Genomic DNA, 9,955 nt, shown 5'->3' with positions numbered 1-9,955 from the left:
GTAACTGACTAATTTCTCATGATTTTTGAATAGTTCACTTAGCACTCATTGCATCGGGTGATGCTCACATGGGTGAAGAAGTGGGATTGAAACTAGTGAAATGAATCACAAAGCATCAATCATCACTTCCGGGGCTTGCACCCGGTAACCAGGACTTCCCAGGAGGTAACCAGGCTTGCAATATTTATGAATGAGAAAAAGGATTTAATGAATTTCGAATAGTATCTAGTATTATCATAATTTCCAATTGTATTTCCAATTAATTGTGTAGCTTACTGCCCAAAAGATAATTAGAATTCACAATCGAACTTATATAATGAATGAAACCTATCAAAAAGACTCCTTATGTGACAACGCTAAAATTGTTATAATTATAGGTGTAATTACGTGAACTTCCAGATTTGGGATTTATATGACCAAGTGTATCACCATGGAGAGTATTATTGATATTCATAGAGAATAAAGATAAATAATGGAGACTTTGTATTGAATATCAATCATTAAATAGAGATAAAATTAAAAATCAACATCCCTTACCAAGAATTAATCATTTATTTGATTAGATGAAAGGAGTGATAATATTTTCTAAGATAAATCTAATATTGTGATATCATCAACTAAGAATAAAGGAAGAAGATATTCCTAAAACTATATTCAATTTTTTTTTGAATATTATGAGTTCATAATATTACCCGTTCGATTAATAGATGCACTGAGAGTGTTCATGAGTTTAATTAATGGAGTATTTTTAGAGTACCTTGACAAGCTTGTGCAAGTATTTGCGGATGACATTTTGAGATATTCATGTATGTTGGAAGAGAGAGAAAAACATTTACAACAAGCATTACAATGTCTTGGAGAGAATAAGTTATATGGAAAACTTTCTAAATTCCCATTTATAAGTCTAATATTTATTACTTAAAACATGCCATCTTAGGATAAGGAATCACAATAGTTTTGAAAAAGATAGAAGCTATCTTGGAATGTCTTGTTCCCACTAATGTATATGAAGTATGTAGCTTTATGGGTTTGGAAAGAAGGATATCATTGATGGTTTGTTAAATGATTTTCAAAGATCACAAATCCTATTATGTAACTAAAAAAAATATGGACTAAGTAGTGTGAGGAAGTATTTCATAAACTAAAAGAGTTAATGATGATGGCTCCTATTATGAAAGTAGTAGATATGGATCAATGTTTTCTAACATACAAAAATGTGTCAAAGGAAGGATTAGGCAAAGTACTAACATAGGAAGGTAAAAATCAATATCGTTGAGAGATATTTAAGAACCACAAGCAAATATTTATATCATCAAGTGAGTGACATGGTATTTACACAAAGACATATACCTCTTAAGCTTGATTTGGCATGAAAATGGTCATCTTAAACCTTTATCCCTAATGGTATTAAATAACACACTCCCATTTAGCAGTATGAGAGTCCAATGCACTATTGCAGTCCTCCATGGACCCTAGTGCCATAAACTGCTCTCAATAGAAAGTCCATTTTTTTACTTGGCTCTGTTACTATATTAAAAAGGATCATTGTTAGATAAATAACAAACACACAAGAAAACACAAGCCAGAGAGTTCCCCTAGAAAACTTTTACCTTGAAAACTAGTTATAAAGATATCTTCTATTATCATTAGCCAATATATTGAAGTAAATTTCTTGAGGCACTTACAATGGAGTATACATCCAAGACTTTAAAAATGCTTCATCATATCACATACCAAGGGTGAATACCATGGGCTACCCATTATTATGGGCATGTAACATGCTATCTAAGGTAAACCCACTAATGAGAGAATCAAAATCAAACTTTAGGTATCCTTGACCAAGTCAAGGTTAACCTAATGGTTTCTAGGTTAAAAAACTCGAGGAAAATCTCTAAGTACTTCCCCTCATTTCAATGAGGTAAATCTTAGAATCTCTAGGGCACACGGTGAGTCAACAACAAGGGTCGAAGACATTACAAAAATCTACTCATTGTGAGCTTGACATGTCACTTATGGGAAGCGAACTTAAGCATGGAGGATAATAATCAATCCTCTCAATGACCCAACACAAATTCAATGAAAAACCTAGAAATCATAAGCTACTTACTATACTGAAGTCCATACATTATAAAGGATTATCAATTCATGTTATTAAATGATACAACAAGTTTATAAAAGGGATTTTGCAAATCAAAATGCAAATATATTACACACTCAATACAAATTCACAAACCTAACATATGAATAAACTGTATTGAATGAATTTTTCTAGTTTGGATTTTTATACGCATATAAGCCTAAAAAGAAGAAAGCCAAAGGTCTATAAGATGTTTCACAAAAATTAAAGGCACTATTAGAGTTCGATTAACAACCACATGAGGGCTACTTGGCTTATATGTTGACCAAGAAGTAGATGTCATGTGGGTGTGAGGCCCACCATATCAATGGTTACAAAATAATTTAATGAATTATGAACATGGTAAGTGAAAGGATTTTGGTATTTACTTCGTATTAATTATAGATTATATATTATGATCACAAGTATATGATTGTTTGTTGATGTTGTGATTCAATGTGAATACAAATTGTTAGCAACATGATAATAAGAAAATATTAGTTCTAATTTCAACCTTATTTGATTTTACTCTTTATTTGAAGTAATTTCATTCTTATTATAAGTAATTCCAGTGATGTGTGTTTCATTTTTGAATTGATGATTATTTTATATCATTTGAGTGATGTGTGTTTGTAAAAATTAATGTAACATTAGTTTGTCATAACCTTTATGCAGAAGAGGAATATATTGAGTTGTGAGAGTTTGTTGAAAGTGGTTAGAGTTGTTAGATTTAATATTTAATGTAATTTATAAGATCAAACAAAAAAATATTAACATTTTTAAACACTAATATTAATATTTGTTTAATATATATAAAAATTAATTAAATTTCACATTAAATTTTATTATAATAATTATATTACTTATTTATTTAAATACACATTATATCTAATTTAGATAATTAATAATAACAAACAATAAAATAAAAATTTAGTTAGTGCCTTGTAATTTTATTTCTATTTATTACTTCACAAATGATGTGCCTCTACTTTCACTAGCTTGGCTTAATTGCAAAGGTTGTACAAAATCTTATTAATAGACTTATGCACACCTTTAATGGGAAGGTTATAACAAAATTTGAACCTAGTTTTAGTACAAAATCCTTGCCTCCCAGTATTTATGGGAGATAGATACGTATAAGGAAAGAAAGTTTATAAGTTATGAAGTAAAAATAAATAATAATAATAATAAAATTAAACTATACTATACTATACTATGGAGACGTTACGTGCAAAACCGTAGATGTGAAAATAATGTTGTTGTTGTTGTTTCAAAATACAACACACACGTATTTGGATTTGGATTTGGAAAGGACGGAGAAAGGAGAGGAGGTTGCTTGTTTAGAAACGGTGAACCAAAATCGCAAAATGGAGTTAACCCATGCATGTAGATATGACAACCCAGAAGTCATTCTAAACTTAACCACCAAACTGTTTTGAATCTCTATTTATTTCTTGCAAGAAACAAACCCTACATTTTTAACCCACCTACACGGAGAGAACGCTTCTACATTAGGCAACCTAAGCCTAAATAACATTACAATTACACGAGACGGGGGTGGGGTGAGACAAAGCAAAGGGTGGTAGCTGGGAGAACTAACCCACCCCCACCCTCTTCCCCCCTTGGTCGTAACCACGTCACATTATTATTACATAGTCAACCCCCACCTCACCCTCATGGTGGTGGCCAATCAAAGCGCGCGGACGTCTGCCCGAACGTCCCGTAATCACACGGCGGCGGAGCATGCGCCCCCCGGGGCAGCAAACGGGAGTGAGAGAGAGAGATAACAGACACAGCGAGCGCGCTCCGCCAAATATAGACAGCGGGGAGAGGCTGGCAGTGGCAGTGGCAGTGGCAGTGGCATTTGTGGTTTCACAAGGTGGCGGACATGCAGACGACACGGCTGGAGGCGGGTGTAGCCAGTAGGAACCCCAACTTTCTGCTGCTACTGTTTTCCGGCCGATCGCCGGCTGCCCGCCGGGTTGCCCGAGAGGGACTGGGTTCGCAGTATTCGTGGGGAGAGACACGTGGGCAATCCAGTTTGACCGGATTCTAGAATCCGCCGGTTGCGTGGTGACGGCCTGCTTCTCTGTCCGTTCTAGCTGGTCACCTAATTCCAGAGCATGGACTTCACTTTTTCTTATCAGATCGTCTGCATTTCTTTGAATTCTTTCTTTCCTTTAATCTCTCTCACTCCCCTCATACTCTACATTGGCCATGAAATGCAAATCACACATTTATATATATATATTCAGATCATTTCCGAGTTCCAGATACATGAGATAGAATGAGGTGCCATTGAGAACTTTCGGGCGGCTATTTTAAGCATTGGTGGCTGGTTCCTTGTACTTATTGTTTTGCAGCAGCAAGATTTGAAGGGATTCCGTTGACAGGTATTAATGAAGCGAATAGAAGCAGATGGTGAATCTCAATCTTGCTTCGTCTCAGGCTCAGAATCGACGAAGCCCAGGGTTAAGCGCGTACGTAGGTGTGTGCCCAAGGATAAGTCGCAAAACGCCACGCCAGGCCGCCGGAGCTCTGTTTACAGAGGGGTCACTAGGTGCTCATTTCTGATCAGAAACTTTGAAAGTAGTAATTTTATGTTGGTAGAAGATTTCCGGACAGAACTGTGTAAAAGATTTAATCTTTCACAAATATAAATAACTGTGAAAATCTTCATTGTGATCAATGCGCCTTATAAATTTAGCATCTCTCAAATTAAGCGGGTTATTCCGGTCTTAGTTATCATTTTAAAGTGTTGGATCTGAGATCGGACCGCCATGATTCATGCTGTGTGCTTTCAATGTTACATGCTCAGGCACAGATGGACTGGTAGATATGAAGCACATCTCTGGGATAAGAACTGCTGGAATCAGGGACAAAATAAAAAGGGCAGGCAAGGTATCATCATGTCTTTCTAGTTTCAGGAGGCTGTTTCTTTCCTTTTTTAGGCTTGATTTATGGCAATGTGCTTAGTTTGCATTTGGTTTCTAAATGTGATTTTGACATCAATTGAAATATATATGTTCTATGTCTGCACCCTGGCGTCGAAAATGACTCAACTCTTTACATGCAAGCTCAGTGTACCTAGGTATGTATGCAGGGCTTGAATCCCCAAAACATATTTTAGTGTCTTGTTTTGTAAAATGTACTTGAAGTTTCCAAGAAACAGACCCTCTGAGACTTGAATGATTGTCCTTGAACAACCAGGTGCGTATGATGATGAGGAGGCTGCAGCACATACATATGACTTGGCTGCTCTTAAGTATTGGGGAACTGAAACTATCCTAAATTTCCCTGTGAGATTACACTCTCATCTGTATGATTTCAGAGTTTTATTGCACTATTTCCTATTACTTGACACTAAGCATAAATGCCATGATTGCATTGCCATTCCCAGTTAAACACCTATGCGAAGGAGCTCGAGGAAATGCAAAGTGTCAGCAAGGAAGAATATTTGGCTTCCCTGAGAAGGTAAGCTTCCATACGACATATGCAGCCTTTTCATTTTTAAACTCTTCTGCATATACCGTTCTGAGCTGTCATCGATTGCATATACTCTATCGGCTAACCTTGGAAAAATATATGAATGAAACCTGCAAAAACAAACTATCACATATGAAGGGGCAGCACATTCAGTTTGAATGAGTGTCTGGTTGTTTGTATCTCATTATATGGTTCCTTTGGCTCTGTTGGTTTTGAAGTTTCGTAAAAACACACTGAGAAGGATGCTTCAGAATCACGAAATACCTAGAGAAAGTGGCAGTGTCTAAACACTGCTGGGATCCCACTGACCATGCCCCAATTAATATTGACTTCTTCTGCCTTTTAAATAGGGTACATTATAGATTTAGAGATTAATATAATGGACAAAACCATAGGTTCTCATCTTGAGCCGCAAGCTCAGAAAGCTTAGAAATAGCTGATAGAAATAGTTGGCAAGTTGACCAAGTCAAATTTTCCTGAACTACCCTAAAACATCTCTATCATAAAGTTGGGCCTCGCATATAAATCGCATTTAAATCTGAATATGTATATCACATGCTTTATCAACAGAAATCTGACAAAGAAAAACATTTCAGCAAATTCTCATCTGAAGAATAAATTGGGGTTCCGAAAGCTTTAAAAAAAGCACTCGAGGATTATACTAAAAAAGCTTACATTTCAGCAAATTCTCATCTGAAGAATAAATTGGGGATCTGAAAGCTTTAAAAAAAGCACTCAAGTATTATACTAATAAAAGCTTGTACACTCAGTGAAGAACCTTTCAAAGAAAACTTGCACATTTCAGTGAAGAAACTTAGAATCTAGTAGCAGAGGGATAAACCAAACCCTAAAAATTTGGGCTTTGAAAATCAAAACTAGAAAAGCTTGAACATTTAGCAGAGAAGCTTACAATTTACTAGCAGAGGAGAACCATACAATATTATCAGCTGTGATCCTGGGTTACAGGGTTACACAAAGTGATCCTTGATGGCGATGCTGTACAGTGCCACTTCCTCCGCTTTGTTTTTAGAAAGAGGTGCTTGAAGAGGGAAAACATTATCCATCATGTCTAAAACTGAGAAGAATCATGATTAGTTTCAACCTGCCCATTTACTATTTCGACCTGCCTTTTTACAATTTCAACCTGCTTATTTAGGATCCAGTCAATTCTACCAGGTAAAGTCTACCGTGTGAGAGAAGTATCATGTGGACAGCGTTAATGGATTAAGACTAACACAACAACAATGTGGTTGATTTTTTTCCGTCAAACACACTAGTGGATTACGCGGATAGGCTTCTCAAAATTTGTTCTTAACAAATATTTTTTTGGTCCTGTAATTTCTGTTCAAAGCTTGTCCATCACAATTTTCTTGCTTCTTTTATAATTAATCACTTACTACTGCATTCTGTAGGAAGCATAAGCTATTCTCTTGGAGGAGTGAGTGAGTTTGGTGGGGAAAATAAAATTTCAAGAGGAGAAAAACGTTTAAAATAAATTGAGATGTTTAACATTGATCTATTTACTTTTTCCTTTGACTGTTAAGGTTCTTGTGATTTTTGAGACATTTTTGGTCGATTTTACCATTTTTGGAATTGGAAGTTTTACTTATATAATATGTAGAATTAAAGTGTTTAAAAGATTATAATTTTTTGGGATGTGCATTCAAAAGAAACATTTTAAACCACCAAAATTCATTCTTACCAAAAAAAATCGTATCCGCTGAAAAGACTAAAACATCTAAGAGTTAAACTGCTCTCTTACTGTGTGTGACAAAGTGTTTTGACAGAAGTTGAACCATAAGTGATATCGTATCTGCTGAAAAGACTAAAACATCTGAGAGTTAAACTGCTCCCTTTCTCCATTATTGTGTGCGATAAAGCGTTTTGACGGAAGTTGAACAAAGTGTTTTTATCTCATATTTTAAAGGGATAAAAACAACTTTTTTAAATCTTAAAAATTGATAAGTCAGGTTATCAAAATTTTATTTCGCTTTGTCAAAATTTTGGGGTAATTAGTGTAGGATTAAAATCACGTTCAAACACGTTAAAGTGTGTATTTGCCCTATTTGGGTGGGGCATGTTTTTGGATGTGTGTTGACAACATTATGCACTAGCAGGGAGAACACTTTTGGTCATTTATTATAAGCATTTATTAAAGGCAATAACTGTTTTAGATTGATTTTGAGGCCAACCTGCAAGGAGAAAAGATTATGATAGTTTCGTACAAAGACTAGACTATGCAACAAAGGCAACGAATATTTTAGGGGCTGCGCTAGATGATGTGCCTGTTTAAATCTAAAAGTGAGTGACAAATCTAAAGGTGGGTAGGTAACCAATCTAAAAATATACATATAATGAACCTATAGACTGAGAAATATGCATGGCCATGCAACAAATTGGGCATTGATTGACACGAGAAACTCTCCGAGAGGGAGGGTTTTGACACGAGAAACTCTCCGAGAGGGATGTCAAAAGTTTTGAAGCAATTTGGTTATGTTATTGGATTGTAAATTAAGTAATGTAATTATAAGCTAAGCTTGTAAGTTTTGATGCAGGAGGAGCAGTGGGTTTTCCAGAGGAGTTTCAAAGTATCGGGGCGTAGCCAGGTATTTATTATTGGTGACACATTGCATGTTGAATGATAGACACGTGAGTTTGAACATAAATGTGTTAAATGAATATTGAGCAGGCACCATCACAACGGGCGCTGGGAAGCACGCATTGGTAGGGTTTTAGGCAACAAGTACCTCTACCTGGGGACATTCAGTAAGTTGCACGCGGCAATACCCCTACATACTGGTTGAATTGAATTGTTATTAATGTTATATGTTATATGTTGTGTGAATTGGGAAGGGATGATTCAGAAGTTGTGGAACAAAGTGCCCACAGAGTGTTATTTTAATTTAATAATAATAATAATGAGAGTGCATTGTATTGTATTGTATTGTGTGGTGGTGGTGCAGGCACCCAAGAGGAAGCAGCCAGGGCTTACGACATGGCAGCCATCGAATACCGAGGTTTGAATGCTGTAACAAACTTTGACTTGAGCCGCTACATGTCTCGTCTCCGTCCAGCGAAAGATATAATAAATAGCGATGGAGATGATGTTGTTGTTGTTTCCAACGAGGACGACTCCGGTTCGAGTCTCCTCGTCCCCGCCGGCGTGCCCATCGAAACCTCGAACAACACCGACGACGACAACATGTCTTCCTTGCTGCTGTTGCAGCAGCCGCCTCAGCTTTCTTGGACGCCGCCCCAGCTCGAAGGAAAGGAATCGTCCAGTGCTGCACCAGAAGATCCCACTGACGACCTGGACCATCTTTTTAGTCAGTCATCAAAATTCAAGGAGATTATGGAAATTAGGAGTAGCGGCCACGGCCACAAGGTGCCGGGAGTCGAATTAGAAGATTTGCACAATGTGGAAACCGCTAATTTCGCAGAAGATCTGGAGATGTTCTTCTCTAACTCGAGCAATATGCTGGGCTCCGATGCGGAGTTGTCACTTAACGTGGATTCTCCCGGCTCTGCCATGAATAATAATATGTTTTGCCAACCAGATCACCTGCACCTTCAGATGCCCTTCGACATGCATGACCTTTGTAGCGGCGAATTCCTGGATCTGGACCACCACAGCCAACAGCCCGAACTTGAATATCCCTTGATAGATCCCATCTCTTCTTTTCCTAATTTTGCAGTCAGGACTTGTTCCTGATCAATTCCACATCACCACAACAAAAAGAAGGGAGTTTAGTTTTAGTCATATATATGTATGCAACAATTAATATATATATATATATATGCCTTGATTCTTCTCTTCTTTTTCAATAGAAGAACACTTATTTGGAGCCTTGGGTTTGAAGCTGTTAATTAATTTTGATGTGCTGTATTCTGCAACTCTCCAAATCGGCCGGCGTGCTGAGAGTTGCAGACACCAGCTTGTAGTTCAGTGCAAGTTGCCCAGAAAACAAACAATTGTAAGGAGCTCTACTTCATCTCCCGTTTTCCTCTGTCATTCATATCAATGCCAAAATCTTCACTTTGAGTTACGCTACATTTTCATTTCAACGCCATAAACTTGACTTCGAGTTACATTTATTTTTTAAATTAAACAACTTCAGACGATGGTATATACATACCTTCAGAGTAAATTTCGTAACAGCGATTAAGTGATCTGTCAATTACACCGTGACTCAACTAAAATAAAATGCCCATGGAAGTATAGTCCGGGTCTTTCACTCGGCGCGCTACTCGGATTAAGTATCACCGTAGTCTAATTATTAGTCTTTTTGGAACTTCTTTGGAATCTCGGCTCGCAGCGTAGTGTGGACGAATTAAATATCACCTACTCTAACC

The 9,955-nt window shown here is 36.8% G+C and overlaps 1 protein-coding gene across 1 annotated transcript; it reads left to right on the top strand.

The window, feature by feature from the left end:
* Window positions 1-4,319: 4,319 nt before the first annotated feature.
* Window positions 4,320-9,608, top strand: LOC149168572 (uncharacterized). The gene is made up of 8 exons (XM_089426941.1): window positions 4,320-4,676; window positions 4,935-5,017; window positions 5,199-5,207; window positions 5,327-5,415; window positions 5,517-5,590; window positions 8,158-8,208; window positions 8,292-8,368; window positions 8,566-9,608. Exons 1-8 carry the CDS (start codon window positions 4,516-4,518, stop codon window positions 9,312-9,314), a joined length of 1,293 nt encoding a protein of 430 aa, XP_089283067.1. The 5' UTR covers window positions 4,320-4,515; the 3' UTR covers window positions 9,315-9,608.
* The last annotated feature ends 347 nt before the right edge of the window (window positions 9,609-9,955 follow it).

This window comes from Pinus tabuliformis, chromosome 4_2, assembly GCF_031772625.1.
Source record: "Pinus tabuliformis cultivar Carrire ecotype Pingquan chromosome 4_2, CPIR1, whole genome shotgun sequence".
Lineage (NCBI taxonomy): Eukaryota > Viridiplantae > Streptophyta > Pinopsida > Pinales > Pinaceae > Pinus > Pinus tabuliformis.
Note: the sequence above shows the minus strand (reverse complement) of the source record. Positions and strands in the feature narration are given on the sequence as shown.

What these genes read in the sequence shown, in the direction of transcription:
- LOC149168572 (XM_089426941.1), top strand. Translation starts at nt 4,516, where the DNA reads ATGAAGCGAATAGAAGCAGATGGTGAATCTCAATCTTGCTTCGTCTCA. An exon ending in AAGTATCGGGGCGTAGCCAG is followed by an intron (nt 8,209 to 8,291) that starts GTATTTATTATT and finishes AATATTGAGCAG; the next exon opens with GCACCATCACAACGGGCGCT. An exon ending in CCTCTACCTGGGGACATTCA is followed by an intron (nt 8,369 to 8,565) that starts GTAAGTTGCACG and finishes GTGGTGGTGCAG; the next exon opens with GCACCCAAGAGGAAGCAGCC.